We start from the raw sequence: 18,808 nt of genomic DNA, 5'->3' as shown, positions 1-18,808 counted from the left end.
TGGAGGTCCATCTAATCTACATCTGCTTGTTTTAAGGGAGGAAGTGGAAAGTTTCAGACTGTAAGGAAACTACACTGCACACAGTGTGCAGCTGTTGGCTTTCTTATGTTCTGGAGTTATATGTTATGGAGTTATTGATACTCATCATTATGAATATTTTTGGACATTGATATATATTATAGTAAGCATAATATAATGCCTCCTCATTCCTCTCATCCTGCCTGTGTCAAAAAAAAAAACATCTCAGTATGGCATCCTGAAGAACATCTCAATTCCTAAAATGCACCTCAAGGAGAGAGGAGGCTTATAGAAGGAGGTTCCACAGGTGTATCCTTTGTGAAGGTCTTTTCGGCACCAGTGATATATAAAAGAGTTGTGAGACACAGTGCCAAGTCCCCAAAAACAGTGCTGGGCAATGTGACTGTGAATTTTTGACAAAAATCAGCATGCTATAGTGTGACTTTTTTTAAGGGGGGTCTTTTTTGGACATCCCATAATAAGGTGGGTTTTTTTTGCTATTCTTAGAAAAAACATACTACCACATGTATCAACAGAGTATAATTGGGCAATTTCTAGCATTTTTAGGCATTTAAAAATGTGACCTTTTTTGCATCCAGTTCTTTTTATACATCAATGGAACATTCATTTAATTAATGTCACTTTAAAATAAGAGCTCTGCAGCACAGATGTCTCATTTTTTAAATGCATAATGCCTTCACTTTTCCCTCCTCGTAGCATCTCAGGTAGGAGGAGAAGGTAAGGAGAGAAAGAAAGGAAAGGAAACAAGGACTGAAAAATGAGACGAGGGGCTAGTCCCAAACACACAGGAGCTTAGAACAACATTGTGTAAGTGACGCCATGTGTGTCACTTTAATGCTTCATGACTCTGCATACTTCCATGCTGCAGTGATAAATATGAGTAATGGTCTAATCCCCTCTAATGTGGCCTGTGTTGCATGCAGTTTGACCTTATACCTTTCAATCCCTGTCCACTGACATAATTGCCATACCACTGAGATTAAATGATTTCTGCAGTAGCTCCAAACCTCTTTAACCCAAGTGAGGCTGTTGTCAGGGGAACTGCAAACTGAAGGCAACAAACAGCTCTTTGCTAACAGCCATCATCAGTCTCCCACTGTTACACACACACAACTTCTACTTGTGTTTACAGTGTGAGGACGCAGCAGGTGATCTGTTGTTGCTGTCTGTGTCCCTCTGTATTTTTTTCATGATTCTTCAGGCCCGTTTATTCAATTTAAAGCAGGATGTATGTTGTTTTTGCATTGCCTTGCTGAACAAGGAGCTCTGGCTGCCAGGATTGGTCACATATCTGCGCTGTGACTCAGAGCTTCCTCTCAGCAGTGTGTTTGTGTTTACGAGGTGCAAGTCATGAACTCTCTAATGAAGTATTAACAATCACTTTCTTGTCGAGGTGTTGCTTGTGGTTTTACGGAAAGCGGGAAACATGCATGTTAAAGAACCACATATGGCGCTGGATACACACTGAGAACTTTGCTTGTGGTTCATCATCATCAAACGTCTAATTAAAAATAGAAGTAAAACACTGACTGCGGATCAGTTCACTAATGGACACCTTTGCTTCAGTGAACACACTCCTGTGAGAGGTGTTTTAGGATTAGCAGCAAATGGAAAGAAACAGAAAGTTAGTTGTCATCAGGGAGGAAATGAGATTGCGCAATAGAATAAAAAGCAAAAATGAAGTCACTGGAGCCACAAGGGAGCAGGAAAAGCAGATAATTTCACATCAACCTCCAGAGTGAGAGATGGGCAGTCCTTAAAAGGACATGGGAGACACAGGATTGGCTGAGACACCAGACCAGCTAACCACTGGATTGGTCGGTCGGGCTAGAATGACCTGCATGGAATGGAGAAACTTTCCAAATAAGGAAGAGAGTTGTCGGAGCTGACCTTCATAACACAGAGAGGGGGCTGGAAGCGAAAGGGGTAAGCAGAGGGGAAAAGGGAGCGATGAAAAGACACACAGGGAGATGAGGGGAGCGAGAGACCAGGGTGTATGCTTGGGAGTTGACAGCATGGAAACTAACAGGCCTCAGTGATCCCCTCGTAGAAAACAGACCGTGTTTCTCAGGAAAGAACAACCTGGTATGTTAAACACTGAGAAACACACAGATACACATTACCGTATGTGCTCAGAGTATCACATTGTTTCCGGATGAGGTCAATCAACCACTGATTAAATCCTGACCCCGGCTGTTGGTGCGAGCCGTGTATGTGGTATAGATTTGATCTCCTTTTAGACCAGGGGTCGGCAACCTTTATGAGCAAAAGAGCCAATGTTGGCCAAAAAAGGGAAAAAATGTTGGAATGGAGCTGCAAACCTTATTTCAAGCTATACAATGACGATAAAACAGCCTACTAAGTCTAAACTAGCCTACCAGCTTTACTAATAGGCTTTACACTTGACAAATATCTCAGGAGATTTGGAATCAAAAGCTAACCTAGCTAGGGAAACTTAAAACCAAACTTGAAGTTGGCAAAATTTAGAGGTTTAGGTGGCGGGCTGGAGACTTTCGTAAGCTATGATGTACATTTAAGTTGCCCAAAAACAAAGAAAAAATAATGTTTTAATGCCGTATATAAGCATTTTTACAATCAAAGAATACAAATTGATTTGGGTCTACACCAATGTTAAATTAAAATTAAAATGTCAACAAATATTTGATTTAATATAAATGTTTTGGTAACAGCCACAGGGAGCCACTGCATATGGCCTGAAGAGCCACAGGTTGCCTAGCCTTGTTTTAAACACACTGCCTGTCAGACCAACACACCACTTCTACTTGCAGATGTTAATTAGAGGCTGTAATAATGTATACACACCCTAATCTCATGACACTGCTGTCACCGGCTCAGGAGATTCACTCTGACTCGCCTCGAAGTGTCAATGAGTCAACATACAGGGAATGATTCACACCTCTAGAGAGACGAGGACCCTCTCCGACTTTTCCTCAATATACAGACACACAACTGCACACAGCACCCCACATCCCCTGCCTCCCATCTCCCATCAACACACCGTGACTCATCAGCAGTCTGGAAAACACACAGACTAAAAATAGAGGCGTTACACACAAAAATAGAAATGATGGATTCCCAAAAAGGTTTAGTTTCATCCCACAAAAATGAAGGAGAATATTCTTTTATTGAGAAACTGAATATTTGTGAACATATTTCAGTGAATGAAACCAGATCTGTGTGGTTGTGATTGAAGTGATTGCACTCAGTCTCTATTACTCATATTGTTCCAAAGGTCCAATATGCTGCACATGTACACAGAGTGTAGTAATCAAACCACTAGTTAAACTACATTTTAAAGCAACTTGCTGATAGTTCACCTGCATTTGTATTTGCACAATGATTAGAGAAGTTAGATTACTTTTTTCCCCACTTTTTTCATTTTTCAGTTAACTACAAGCTATAACCCTGACTCCAAAAAAGTTGAGACAACAATGTAATCAAAAACAGAATGTAATGATTATGATGCACATTTTCACCAATCCTCTATAAAGAACAGGTATTTAATGTATATGTATACACTTTTCAATTTCAAAGTTAAAGTCAAAGTCAGCTTTATTGTCAATTCTTCACATGTACCAGACATACAAAGTAATCAAGATTTTATTCCTAGCCATCCCACGGTGCAGACAAGACAAGACATTTCTGGCACTAAAGTAAACAGTAAAGTACACAGGCAAAACAAATAGAGACAAACCTATCCTAGCACTAAAACAGACAATAAATAAAGTGCACAGTAGATGAAGACATTTAAAAATAACCAATAAAAGAATAAGTAAAGTAAATTATCAGTGTAAATGTAAGAAGTAGAAGCAAAGTTATGCATAAATTAGAAGTTGTAATAGTGCAAGACAGTCAATATTAGCAGCAGAAGTTTTCTGTTTGACATGAATTTGATGTATTCTGTGTTTTTATTTACATTTTGCACAACGTCCCATCATTTTTGAAAATTGGGATTTCATTTTGTGTTATAAAAACAAAATAATTATTTTTTTAATGTTCATTCAGTGTGGTCTCATTCCAAACTTAACACAGAACAATGTTTTGTCACTCTGGGTGCGTCTGAATACGAACAAGGCACCCTTTAGCTTGTGCATGAAATGCACCCATCCACCTCCCGCAGGACTGAGGGAGAGCTAGGTGGGTTATAAAAACCCAGACTTTGACCCAGGAGACCCGTGATCGTGACCCATGTGAAACCAAGAGTTGTTATTTCGAGTCAACCCACATAACTGCATCCAGTAATTAAGTATAGGCTTGTTTTAAGTCCAACCCTTTTTACCTAAAAAACACAGATCCTAGATAACTTCTATCAATGTCTAATCGAGAGCATCCTCACCAGCTCGGACTGGAAATCTTACTGTGCAGGAGTGTAAAACCTTAAACAGAGTTATGTGCCTAGTGTGTAAGACAGCAAGTGTCAATCTCACAACTTGAGATGATATTTACAGCACTAGGCTTCTGTCGCGTGCCTCTGGCATTGTCAGTGACCCTACAGGTCATCCTGCTGCCTGTCTTTTTGTTCCCCTTTGCCCTGGCAGATGTTATTGTTCTATAAAATGCTCCAACTCTCATTTCGTGAAAAGTTTTGAATGCAGCCACAATTGATTGTCGATCTGTGCATATGAGGGCACTTGTTTCTTTTTATGTTATTCCATGTTTTTAAGTTATACTGTTTTAACCTTCCTCTTATGTTGGCTTTCTGTAATATCTCTTATGTTAACAGGTCAGTTTTGACCCATGTCTTAAATGATCCATAAAATACCCTCAAAACAAATATTTATCATCTAATTTGTTTCTTACCTCTGTGTGACCAGGCTTCTGTATCCATGAAAAGATTAGTTTCAATATCTTTTGTGTGTCAATTTTGACCCGTATTTATTTCACTTAATATTGTTTTTTAATCTTATATTATAACTGAAACAACACAAATGTTAAGATGGACATTTTATAGTTTCGTAAAATTTTGTTTTATTTTGTTTCAATAGAGGTTCCTGGCAAAGTCAAAAAGCCTTGATGCAATACACAAAAGTTGTGTGGTACTTTTAGGCATTTAAAACCTAAAACAGGTCTGTGCCGACCAGAACACAAGAGGAAGGTTAATGTTTTGTCTTGTGTTGAGCTCTTGCTTCCGCTTTTCACTGCGGTTATACCGCACAAGAAAGTCTCTCTCTGACATTGGGTCGTTTTGCTATAGTTCAACTTCTTCCAGTAACTTGCTTGCATGCTTTCCAAACACTGGTTACATAAAACTATTATGCTCCATATGCCCGTCATGTAAATAATAGTCACTGTTCTCTGTGTACAATTGAAGGGTAGATAATATTTCTGCATGGCCATAAAGAGTGCACAGAATGTGGATTTTATTTCCAGAAAGGGCGTTGTTTCAAATGTTACCTTACAATAGACAAATTTCATCTGTGTCACCTGAAACTGAAGGAATTATTTCGATGATTAATTTCTTCAATCTATCTTCCATTCTTTCCCCTCAATCATCCTGTCTCTGTAGTCTTTAGTCTGTAAGGAAACAATAATTTGCACACAAAAGGAGATATTATTTCTTTATCTTTGACTCCAAAAGCTGTTGTTATTTTTGGTTCCTGGCTCCCAGAGGGAAGTTCCTCGGTCACTCAGTGCAGTGTATGCTTTTATTCCGAAGGGGATTGGTCTCAGGCAGGCTCTTATTGTGAAGAGGAGGAGCTAGCAGACAGACTGACTCATGCGGAGAGAGAGTGAGAGAGCGAGTGCGTCTGTCACTGTCTGGCTGCTCTGAGCTCTATATATGCTCCTCATACCTGGCAGGACAGCACTGCGACATAGTTTACTCTCCTGCAGGGGAATATCAGAGCTGCTGCACACCGACACCACAACACTGAAGGTAAAACTTTGCTTTTTTGTAGACTGACAACCCATGTGAGTAAGATGTGAGTAAGAGTGAGTGGAACTCATCGAATAATGAGGGAATGGATAAAAGATTAACTTAAGGATGCTTTTCTGTCACTTTTGTACTTTGAGCTCCCAGGCAGCAAACTTTTGAAAAGAAAATTATTGTGTTAATAGTTCTTTTGTATTTTTAAAAAAAATATATATTTTTTATTGAAAAAGCACTTTGTCAATGAATTAGAAGAAGAAAGAGAAGACAAATGATTGAGGTAGAATAAGGACTATTTTTTTCCTGGTTTACCAGCTCAGCATGTTAATGTTTAAATCATATGTTCTCAGAATGGGTGTGTGGTTTTCTGAGAGGCTGAGTGTGATACCCATTCATTTGCTGGAGGCTCAGGAAAGGTAGTGAGTTCAGGCTGTGGGGAGAAAGAGAAGAAGAGCGGCATCATTGTGAGTTTTAAAGTTTTCTTTCTAGTGTTGCGTCTGTAAAGCAGACCGACTGTGTTTATGTGGCGAGGTTGGTTTGTTTGCAGAGCTCCTCGCTGGAGTCGAATGGATTAGTTAACACAATAGAGTCTGTTAGGTGAGAAAACTCAGGTCTTACTCATCTCTAACTCCTTCACTGACTGATTTCTTCTTCACTTTCTGCCTCTCCTCCTCCTCCTTCTCCTCCTCCTCCTCCTTCTCCACTCCTGCTGCTAATCCCATTTGATGGCAATGTCTTTCCCACTCCAATCCAGGGAAGAATGTCTTCAGCATTCTTGCTATAGAGAAAGAAAAAACATCAGTAAATCTCAGTATCACTTGGACAGAAAAGGCGGAGAAGTGGGGGAGAAGTGGGATGGATGGATGGAGGTCTATAGAGAAAAGCAGGGCTCTCTGATTGTACAGAGCCTTCTCTTTACCTACACTTGGGTATGAAATACGAGCCAGATAGAGAAGAAGGGAAATAATAGTAGGAAAAGAATGAAAGAAAGAAAGTAGGGCAGGGAGAAAGTGGGTGAGCGGAGCAGCCGTGAGCTGTTGGTGTGGCTGAAATAAGAAAAACGCTCTGTGCTACGTTTTAAAGAGAGGGGGAAAGGAAAACAGTCTGGTTCTGTTTTATGTGGTGTGTGTGCAATTAGAGCCGGAGAGAACGAGGAGAAAGGAGGAGGGGGTGGGTGGGGGGGCTGGGGTACCCGAGGAGGAGAGGGGTTGAAAATAAGTTAAGGACACAAGCAGAACAAAGGCTGAGTGAACATGTCAGCTGACAGGGGAGAAGTGGATGAATGGAAGCTGCAGGAGGAGAATAAAACGATTTTACGTATGTGAGACATATTGGATATCGTGTGTTGCCAGCAGCAGCAGCAGAGGCAGCAGCAGCCTGGTTTTTGGGGTCAGACAGCCTGTGAGATTATATTGAAATGTTCTCGGAAACTTGGAGTGTCTCCTTTGCGAGTCTGCTTTCTCTTGTGAGAGGAAGGAAGGAGTCAGGAGAGTGATGTGTGTGTTAGAGAGAGAGTGAGAAACAAATGAAGAGAGTGCATCATTTTACATTTGGAACAGTACAATTTACAATTTACATGGTTTTCTTGATTAGATTTTGGTTATTATCAAGAAAACCATGGAAAATGGCTAGATATCAGCTCTTAAAAAAACTTTTTTTTCCCATGAATGTAAAGTAACCAGCATACAAAAAATAAGTAACCAATCAGCCCAGATTACATTAGGCACATGATTACTTGACTAATGCTGAATATGTTTATTTATATAAGGAAGTTATTCCTCTCAGGGTGCCAGTTTTGTTAATGGTGACTTGACCAAAGTCCTGCAAGTGGCCAGTGATTAAAAAATAGCATCCCACATGCTGTAGAAAACACACAATACACATGTAGTCTGTGCCAGGCAGTGTTTGTAACTGGAAATAAATGCTAAATGCATTTTATTTGCATTGTTTTGAGACATTTAATTTAGCTTAAAAGTGCAATACTTTCCAATACATTACGTAATTTATTTCAAAAGCGGTGATACATGTTATTTCCAAGCAATCTGACCCAACCCTGCTTGTATTAGAGTTAAAATCTGAAGCGACAAAAGGACTCATTTCCCCAACATGACACATTTTCAGACAAAGATGACAACAAAAAAACTTCTTGGTATCTATCAGTCAGAATTCAGAGCTAACCTGATATCCAGCAGTATAAACAGACAGCCAGTCTTACTCACAGTCTGTCAGAGTGACAGTCAGTCAGACATCAGCTTAGTCACTACAGTCACATTGATTCCTGCTCGGGGGCATCAGACGAGTTTGCATTGACGCACTGAAGCGATGATGCAATGCTCGATGGATAATACAAGTGAGGAAACCGTGAACCAGGTGTGTGTAGGTGCAAGAAGAAAAAAACAAGAAACACCTTGTTTTTGTTTGATGAAAGGTGAAATGTTGCATTTCTCTCATGATCTCCTGATCCGGGTCACAGTTTGGGTCAAGCCCTGTGCGTGCAATGATCTCATGCAGTGTTTGTGTTGTAGGTGTGATACCAGAGCTCAATTTGACTATTTGGATATAAATCATTTACAAATGGCAAGGTCATGCTGTTGCTAAGCCACGGATGTTTGCAGAAACAAATATACAGAGGTGTAATGCAAACACATAATGGGCCTATAGCCTTAAATTAGCCACAAACACCCACTAAAAGTCTTTTTCCCCATTCCGCAGCCTCGATGCCTCATTTTATGCATCTAATCTCACTTGTTAGATGTTTATAAACACCTACAGGATTTTTAAAGAGCACAGGCATGTCCTTAGTTTCCCTCATGTTGTTGTTTACAGAAGGAAAGCCCTCATTACTGCTTATGTACACTCAACTACTTCCTGTCCTTCCCCCTTTGCCTGCTTCCTGTCATCAGCTGGCCGAGTCTAATAAAGCGGCTCCGGCTCTTCAGCCAGCTGCGGAGCTAACGATGGAACTGCGGATGCTCCCAGCTTGCTCCGTGGAACAGTGGACGAGTTCTCACGCAGCCCCGGTCGTTATTGTTCAGGAAGCACAAACAAGCGGGACCGAGTAAACACGGCCATTTAACATGTTGAGGTCTCCATTTATTGAAGCAAGATGCTGCTGGTAAAGACCCACTGAGTCTGGCATGTCTCAGGGCTGAGCTGACTGATTCATAACAACAGAAACACGACATTTACTGCTTAAGTGGTGAACAATTTAAAGAACTTCACTTAATTTCCATTTTCTGCTACTTTATACTTTAATTCACTATGTCTCAGATGAAAATATTGCACTTTTTGCTCCGATTCAGATGAATAATACAAAATATATTCAGAAAAAATATTGACAAGCTACATCAAAGTATGTAGAGTAGTTAAAATGAGCTCCTTCGTTACCAGCTGCAACATTTAAGTGGTGTACCCATTAATGCATCAACAATTATAATCCAATAATGTCATATATATATATATATATGCAGAACTTTTACTCGCAACAGAGTATAGCTCCACTGATTATTTCTACTTTTACTGAAGTAAAAATAAGTCCAAGAACTTCTTCTAAAAGCTGTTCCTGGATCTGTTTATTGAGCTTTTCTATGTAGAAACTGGAGAGACAAAGTTGCTCCAGAGCAGATTCCTCTTTGCCTTTTCTACCCCTCTTTCTTTTCCTCCCCACTAAACAGTTTACAGACAGGATCCAGCCCTAGGAAAGTATTTTTCAGGATTAAAAGGGGAACACATAACTGCTCTGTCTATTTATACCACCAAAAGTCGGTTCAATGAGGGAAAGAGACATAAGAGTAATGCTGTGTTACAGAATGACAGACAGTGGAGCTGGAGCGTTTTCTCTCAGCGGAGCTCGGCGCTCTGCGGGCCAGTTGGCTCCGACCGGCGCAGCAAAACACAGGGCCGTTGGCATGGCGACAGAGGAACACTTCCCTTCTAATTCGGACCCTCTCCGCCACAGAGACGAAGAATTAGAGACAGTGATGGACGTCTGTGCTGCTTCTCAAGCCATTTGTAGATGCATTATAATAGTTTACACAAGGCGCAGGTCAGGTTTTAGCAGCGGCCTGGCTGTTTTAGTGCACAGCTGGGATGAAAAGGCAGGAAGTAGTGTGCATACAGAGGCCTTGTCATGCACTCTGTGGTCAAAGCGGTCCGAGAGATCAGAGCTGGAGGTTCACAGAGTTTAGATGACCTACGCTTGATGCAAATCCTTAAGTGGGCCATAAAACTATTCATGCAGCTGCAAATTAAACAAGCTGACCTTTTCATGTGCTGTCAGATATGAAGTATGCCAAATGTCTAAACAAGAGGAAAATCTGATCTGAGAAATTAGATTAATAGATTCTATTATGTCGGGTTGTTTTCAGATGCAAGTCAAATGTCAGTACATGTTAATGCAGATGGATATCTTCATTGTGTAGCAACACAAACTTTTGATCATAGACTGTATAAAAGAAATGGATAGTGCCACTGTGACTGCATCCATTGATTTGTGGACTATGGTTTTGAAGCCTCAAGTTTGGTATTGTGGCCATCCCCATCTTGTTTTTTGAAGCAAGAAATAACTGTATTTGTGCGAGAGGGGGAAGCTTAGTTAGCAGCTAGTTCTAGCTAGGTAGCTAGGTGCACAGTCAGTCTTTGACCAAATGTTACAGTCAGCTTTAATAAAGTGAAAAAACACGGTTAGAGGGTCAAAGATCTTAGACGAAAAGCAACTTGTAAATCACAAGGTAGCCATGCCCCAAAGCACACCCTGCTTTATCGTCTATTTTACTCTAAATAGGACCATTGTTTACAAAATCAACAAAGAAAATCAAAGAAAACCTGAAACTAGTGATTGAGACTCATGAGAAAAATGTTTACTGAGGTAATGAATCATGTGAGAAGAAGGGTCATTTTCTCATACACTTCTTTACAATGTGACTTCTTTTTGCAACCAGTTGAGGCGCCCCCTGCTGGCCATTACAAAGAATGCCAGTTCAAGACACTTTTCAGACCTGGTGGTTGGTGCTTAGTTATGACACAATGTTAGACATTTGCAGTTTGACATTGTGATATATTGAAGGTTTATGTTTCTTTACATAGAAAGCAAAGAGCACCATTTAAGGCAAAGGGCTGATGTCAGTTAATACATTTACAGCATTTACCAATGTCAAAAACATAGGTTAAAAACTGTGAAGGTCTCTGAGGTTTTTCATGCTGAGGCAGTAAAGCAGTGTGCCGGCTTGAGAGGGATGAGGCTGTGAGGAAATTAAGTGTGTTTCCTCTCTGCTGGAGCAGACGGGCAGGGTGCTTTGTGCCTGACGCTCTGAGAAACACAGCCAAAAAAGGAATCAAACCGCTGCAGAGCGCTGCGAGCCTCGCAAGCTGCCAAACTGTTCCTGTAAAAGCACTCTTTTGGTTGAAGCCTGAACAGGAGAGCTTTGGAGAATGTAAAGAAAAATGTATACAGAGAGGGAGGGGGGGTGCATTGAATCGATTGTGTGCTCTTGCGGTCAGCCAGGAGAGCACCAGGTTACAATAAGCTGGAATGATCGCAATGAACAGTCTTGAATTAATGACTATTTATTTGGGCATGTGAAGTCTCCTCTGAGGGGAGCATACGACCAAAATAACTGGCTAGGACAGACTCATCAGTCATGTTGCTGTTGGAGTGTGTGGTGGATTTGTTACACTACGCTACAACTGTCAGTTTAGTGAAATACTCGCTGGTGTTGTTTGCAAATGTATATGGGGGGAAGGCAAGAGGGAGGGGGTCTTCTCTGCATTCTCACAGATGAAAAATAGTCCAAAGACTCCGCTGATTATTCAACATCTGGAACAGATTTGGGCACGTGAACTTGGTCCTGGTGGGATGCTCAGTATATTCTGAACAGGCTGCCTATGAAGAACTCATCAGTCTCACGTACACATAGCTGTATACTCTGAAGGTTTATAACTTCCCAAACACCCATGTCCTCCTCCTGATCCTCAAGGAGAGCTTCTAAGAGTTCACTTGTGTCTTGTGGTTTTCAAAGTTAGTCTTCTTTAAAAACCCTTCTGGTGCATGGAGAGCTTGTTTCAGCACTGCTACAAGAAACTAATATAAAAAAGTCTAACCTCCCTCTCTCCCACAATGACGTGACACAGTGAATCAACCAAGCCGGGGGAGACTCTGCACAGCCACACCTCTGTGAAAAAACACAATACTTCATCATCAGGACCCATCCCTGGCAAAATCACACCACAACATTACATTAGTGTTTTTCTTTCATCACAATGCCGTTCAGACACGAGCAACCACACCTCAGACCGGTTCATAGTGCATTAATGTAAACTCTGCACTGTTGAACAGAGCTGTTTTTCTCACTGCTAAACTTAATCTCTTGATTCCTTTACCATATACTTGATGTATTGTCAACAGGCTGGCTTTCTAACAAGTCTTTGTGAAAGGCTTAAGGCTGATAACCTATCAGTTGGTGCTGCTGGTGCAGCAGTTTCCTTCCCAGCACAAACACACAATTTGTCCACATAACACTGCTCTGCCTGAACCTCAGGCCTGACAGGCTGTCACCTTCAGAGCAGAGGGAAAACAGTTCACTTCAACTCCTTTTGAAAACTTTGTGCTGATGACATCCTTAAAATCCTTGATGTCTTTAATAAGGAACATGTTCACTAATTAATTGTTTTGTAGCTTGTAATAATGGACATTTGTCAGTAAAGGCGAGTCTCTTGCGTAGAACCATAGATTCCAAAATCCATTTTCATTTAGATATCTTGAAAATGGCCATGCCAGTCTTTCCTTGCCAAAATGTCTTTAAAACTCAGCAGGCTTTATAGTAGAAGTAGTATTTTGTGCCATTTATTTATTTTTTTAGTTAAATAATTATTTTTAATATTTATAAATGAAGGGGAAAAAAGCGAAATGAAGGTAGTGATACATTGTTTCGACTGTAAATTGTGATGTTATTCCTTCAATATAAATATATAATAAAAAAAATATATATACAAAATATATACATTATTATACTTATTTGTATCATGAATAAATACTTAATAGAAATAATATAAATATACCGTATATATATATATAAAATTATTATTATATTAATTATTAAAATAAATACATTACTATTTTTATTTGTTTCATAAATAAATATTTTTAAATAATTAAAATAATTCAAAATGTTAATTCTGACAGCACCAGTGTTCACTCTCTGGTGTTTCTTCCTCCCTCGGCTGTCTCAACACTTTTGACTGGCATTCTAATCTCTACATCGATTATGCTCACATCTGGCATCCAACATTTCTGCCAGTTGTGTTCTGACTACAGTTGGATAGAGACCAGGCTGTGGAGTCATGCATAAATTGACAACAGCTGCATGATTTTGTAACATTTTTACAAGTGTGTTACTTTGTTACAGCGCCCCCGCCCCCTGTAAAGAATGTAAATTCCTTAAGAAAACACAAGATGTCTTTAGTTTCTGATAACTGTCACTGATGACTGTACTTCTGCTTCGCAGAAACGCGTCACAGCTGAAGCAGCTGCAGGATCAGATTCTGTTGGAGCAACAGGAAGCAGCCAACTGGCAGCAGCAGCAGGAACAGCAGAGCCAGGAAGTCCCGCCTCTGCCCCAGCAACCAGCTCAGGAAGCGTCTCCACCTGCTCCACCTTCTCCACCTCTCCCACCTCCTCCCTCCTTCCAGGAGCTGGAGAGCAGCGCAACCATGCAGGCCAGCACCTTCAACTACGCCCGGCCCAAGCAGTTCATTGCTGCCCAGAGCCCCGGGAGCGGGGCGGGCTACGTCACCCAGTCCTCTGGCTCCTCAGGGTCCAGCCTGTCCTCCCCCCTGTCTCCTCCCACCTCACACAAGCCCTTCACCAGGGTCACCTTGCCCCCTTTCACCAAGGCCAGCAGCGTGGAGTCTCCAAGCTCTCCTTCCTTCCCGCCTCCACCTCCGCCCTTCTTCGGCTCCAGTAACCTGTCCTCTCCATCAGGCCCCGCCCAAGACTTCCCTCCTCCTCCTCCTCCACCTCCGCCTCCTCCGCCCATGTCCATGTCTCCAGCTTACTCAGATATGTCCTCGCCGTTCTCTTCCGTCCCTCCATCTCCAGCCTCCAGCTTCCTGTCCTCAGTGTTGCCCTCCACACCATCCTCCCCCGGCAGTCCTATAGTCAATGCCCTGGGCCTTCCCAAAGGCAACGGCACTGTGTAAGTATCAATGTCTGCCATGTTACATCAGTTCTATAAGTTCTTTCTGCATAGTGTGTCTCAGGCGAGTTGAGCTCCCTGTCAGATAAACCTGCTGGCAACTCGAGGCAGGATGTCTGCTAGATGGAAGATGACATGTTTACATTTTTATACAGCATGTTTACAGGAAAGCACTAACTAAAGAGTCATTTTAAACAAAACCTGCACACATAGACACAAACCTGTTCTCACGGTGCAGAAGAAAATACACACTCAGAGTGAAAGGTGAACTAAATACTAGTATACGTAGTTTTCGTATACGTTCCTCAGGTTGCTAGCTGTCAAGATCTATCACTTCACAGATTTTGACTTTGAGCTCTGCATATTGAGTTAGCTAATAATAGCTCTTGTTGTGTAGATAATCCTCTTCTGATGGCTATCCTGACGGGAGATGTTTTTTTCCTCCATCAAGGACATTCCACCTTAAACTCTTTGCCAGTAATTTTTCATCAGCCCCTCACTCTCTCCTGCACTCCCCCTCTCACCCTGGCATTCCTGCTGCAGTTGTGAGAGATAAGAAGACACATTGTGGAATGCTATAGCTGGACATGTCCAGATAAGGGTGGATGTGAGAGAGCCAGAGAGGGAGCAAAAGGAACCTAGAGAGGAAAGGGCAATTGCGACGTGTTGTGATAACGTGCATGCGTCACGGAGCGTGGCGTTAATGCTGACAAATGTTTCTGCTTTGTTTTGCAGCAAAGCGTTCCCCAGGAAGCCCTCGGTCACCAGGACACCCCGCGTGGCCTCTGACTCTGACATCCAAGGATCCAAGGACGCTGTCATCCAGGACTTGGAGAGAAAACTGCGCTTTAAAGAGGAGCGCATAAGCAATGGTCAACAGGTGTGTGTGTGGTAGTCTTTTAGCTTAATTTCATCACTGAAACTGTGTGTTTGCAGGCAATCAGAAGAATGAGCGTGTTCAGTAACACAGATTAACAATCATCCCAACAAGTTATGCAACTATTTATGAAAAAAGAGTGTATTTAAGCTTTTGTGCCATGCACCCTCAATAAAATCCATGTTTTCTCCATTTAAATTCCATCCATAATTAACTCAAGATACATAGCTGATGGTGTGTATAAGTGTGTGTTGTGCAACTCACACACTAACCCCTGCTGACCCCATTAATCCCTGCTTCCAGAGGTTAACCTATGAGGAGAAGATGGCTCGCAGACTGCTGGGTGCTGACAACGCTGCCACAGTCTTAAACACACAGGATACAGAGGAGGAGCCGGTCACGCAGGTACGAAGGCTCTTTATTAGGAGCCACACACCTGGAGGGGGAAATCACACACATACACACTCACCTGAGTACATACAGGCATGGAAACGTTTGAGCAACATGTCCACACCAGCAGTGTTTACCTGCATGCATACGACACAAACACCTTTCTATTTTCTTTTTTCTGTCCACTGATACTCATTCCTTTCTGATGACTGCTGGCTTTCCTTAACATGCTGTTGAATCAGAGCGCACACCCCCCACCCCCTGTCCCTGTAAACACTGTTGAAGAGTTATGAAAGCAGGGTATAAACACTGTAAAGTCCTCCAGAGCCCTCCATAAAAAGCTCTGTTTATGGAAACTGGTAGAAACCAGTGTGGCTGCAAACAGGCAGTGGAGTAACACTGTTTGAATGATCGTGTAGCTGTGAGCCACCAAAACTTTCTGACGAAGTGTCAGAATGTAGCACCTCCACACAGTGTTAGTTGTTCATTCACAGAGGAACTGGATTTCTTTTTTTTTTTTTGCACAAATGTTTGCTACATTTTAATCCTCATTATGACTTATTTCCACCCATGGAAGACACTATCTGTTAAAATTGTATTTAGATTTTTGTCTACAAGAAAAGTAATTTTCTGGTGTTTTTGGCGGCCCCTGTGGTCAAAAGCGGTAGTATTTGCACCAGCACCGCTTATGAGTAATAATATTTTTAGATTCATATTTTTGCCTGTGCTCTATCACTGTCCCTTTTTTCGGTCAGTTCTTTTCTTTCTGTTTTTGCTCATCAGCCATAACCACAACATATAATTATCTAAAAAGAAAATCTCCTGCTTCTTTAACTTATTAGCATACTATTTATAAAACCGCCTGTGAAAATGTAAACAAAGGCTCTTCCGGCTGCGTGCCGTAAATACTATTGAGGAATCAGACACAGACATACAATAACTCTAAAGAAATAACAAATCAACCAGTTAAAAAGTCTTTGTAGCTGCTTTAAATCAGGGCGGATGACAGCATGTAGACGGAGGAGAAACTGGCTCTGAATGACACACTGTCACACACTGATTAATTAAGTGAAGTCACAGTGCAGATGTAGTGAACACCACAAGAACACAAGTTGTGTCTGCAGTCTGTCATTAGGAGTGATCTGATTGGTTGTTGCACTGCAGCACTGCATGTCTCTGAGCACAAACTCTTGAATGCATCATGAGACATTATATTCTGATACCTTGGCATGTGAATTTGAATGTTCTGATTTGACAGCAGGTAAGATTGAACACGCACACACACATTAAAACACACAATAACTGTGTTTGCCACCCTGTGTGATGCTCAGTGACAGTGCAACACACAGACAAAACACCTTTTTTCTCTCAACAGGAAGACAAGTCATCTGATACAGAATTTTTCCCTCAAAAGGTGTTTGAAACCTTCGTTTCTCTCTGTCACCTTCGCTTAGAGCCTGACCGATATGGGATTTTTGAGACTGATTCAGATGCCAATTTTAGAGAACAAATTCACAGATTACCAATTTCGCAGCTGATATAGAAAATGTCAGAACTGGAATTAAAAAATAGACCTTTTTTTTGTGAGTTGTGCACCAAATTGGCACTGATATAATGATGGAACAGTACTCAGGAGGCAGCAGTCTTGAAACAAATAACTTTATTAAAGAATATTCAACATTATTAAACATTATAGATAAGATGCATGGTATTGTCAACCACTCCTAGAAATGATAACTGAGAATATTATGGTTAACTTAATATTAAATAAATACTTAAACTTCAGTAAATTGTTCAGGATCAAAGATAGGAACAAAGTATTTTATATATATATATATTAATGTTTACTTTTATTTATTTACCATATATAAATGCCTATAGATAAAATACTAATTACAAAAAAAGAACAGTTTATTCTAAAAAGGTTTCATATAGGAGAATATAATCAATTATATACACCAATACCACTAGATACTGATAATTTGGGAAATATTGGCCCATAAAATCTCCATAAATCAGTCGGGCTCTACATTCACTGTGTGTAAATGTTCACACAAAGTCACGCTTAAGGCTGAGCTATGTTCACTTTGACCAGAACAGGATCAGGCCTGGGAATGCTGATAAGGGAACAAATGGCACACTAAAGGCAGCAGTACAGAAGTTGTGTTTCTGTCCTTGTGGTTCAGTATTCACTGTGTTGTGCATTCACAAGCAGGTGTGTCTGTAAACACGACAGAATGGAAGTGATTGAGCGTGTGTAAGACTTGGTCTCTGCACCTTTTAGCATGTTGTAGCTTGATTGCAACACACACACACACACACACACACACACACACACACACACACACACATTATCTGTCAGCACGTTTACACAGATTGCACTTTGTTCTGACTGTGCTTCCATCACGCAATGCATGCTGTAATGTTAATCTGCATTTAAGATTTAACCAGCAATTAAGTTAAATCTTTAGAAAGTAAAGATAATTGAATATTATGCTGTTAGATTTTAAGAAACAAAGGAACATGCCGCAGCAGCTGCCTCGGTGCTGTTACTGCACAGGATAATACCTCAGGAGATCAGGATGGGCCACTTCTGTGATTGCTGTCGTTATGAGCGGCAGATTGAAGATAAATGCTGGTTCTGCAGCTGTTCCCCAGGCCTGTCATTATCTGTGTGATGTGTCATCGAACCACGCTGCTCTGCAGATGTTCTCCGCCTCAGCAGAGCTGCAGTGATGAGAGATTGATGGAGGTGGTGTGGGAAGGAGGAGTGGCTCATCTGGGCAGAAAGAATTAGAAAATTGGGAGAAAGTTGGTAGTTTGGGTGACAATGAAGACAGGTTAATGTGTGTGTATAGAACGTGGAACAGGGATTGTTGATAGCTCTCTGCATGCTCTTACATGTGCTTGCCTTTGCCACGTGATCACACAGACCTCATTTCTATCTCAAGTCTTTTCTCTTGTTCACTCTCCTTCTTCTCTTTCCTCGTAGGAATACAAAGTGTCCAGCTTCGAGCAGCGTCTGATCAGTGAGATCGAATTCCGTCTGGAGCGTTCTCCCGTGGAGGAATCAGACGAGGACGTGCAGCACGATGAAGACTCTGCCGGCCAGGGGGTGGCACCGTCCTTCAACCAGAAGCTCAAACACTACAAAGTCTTTGAGGGCATGCCAGTCACCTTCTCCTGCAAAGTTCATGGAGACCCCAAACCAAAGGTGGGGGATTGTTAATGAAAGAATGTCAGCAACCTGAATGATTTCTTGGTGATGATGCTGTGGCGATTATTAATAATAGAAGGATATTTGGTCATGCTGAGGCATTTATGATGGCTTGGCCTCGTTGCTTTGGGAGTTGCTGATGTGTGATGTTGATGATGGAGGGTGTAGATATTGTACATATGCTCCGTGTTGTGATAAGAGGC

General features: G+C 41.3%; 1 protein-coding gene across 2 annotated transcripts in view; it reads left to right on the top strand.

Moving 5' to 3' along the window:
• Positions 1-18,808, top strand: part of palld (palladin, cytoskeletal associated protein) — a 72,280-nt gene that overhangs the window by 44,614 nt on the left and 8,858 nt on the right. Inside the window, exons 1-6 of one of the 2 annotated variants that reach the window (XM_059340676.1) lie at positions 5,802-5,935; positions 13,432-14,121; positions 14,857-15,001; positions 15,302-15,403; positions 16,764-16,802; positions 18,381-18,602. In XM_059340676.1, coding sequence (XP_059196659.1) covers positions 13,637-14,121; positions 14,857-15,001; positions 15,302-15,403; positions 16,764-16,802; positions 18,381-18,602 — 993 coding nt within the window. In that variant the 5' untranslated portion in view covers positions 5,802-5,935; positions 13,432-13,636. Of the gene's footprint in view, positions 1-5,801; positions 5,936-13,431; positions 14,122-14,856; positions 15,002-15,301; positions 15,404-16,763; positions 16,803-18,380; positions 18,603-18,808 lie in introns of those variants that run through there. The other variant, XM_059340677.1, reaches the window with a different exon arrangement.

Source organism: Centropristis striata, chromosome 9, assembly GCF_030273125.1.
Source record: "Centropristis striata isolate RG_2023a ecotype Rhode Island chromosome 9, C.striata_1.0, whole genome shotgun sequence".
Taxonomy (NCBI): Eukaryota; Metazoa; Chordata; class Actinopteri; order Perciformes; family Serranidae; genus Centropristis; species Centropristis striata.
Note: the sequence above shows the minus strand (reverse complement) of the source record. Positions and strands in the feature narration are given on the sequence as shown.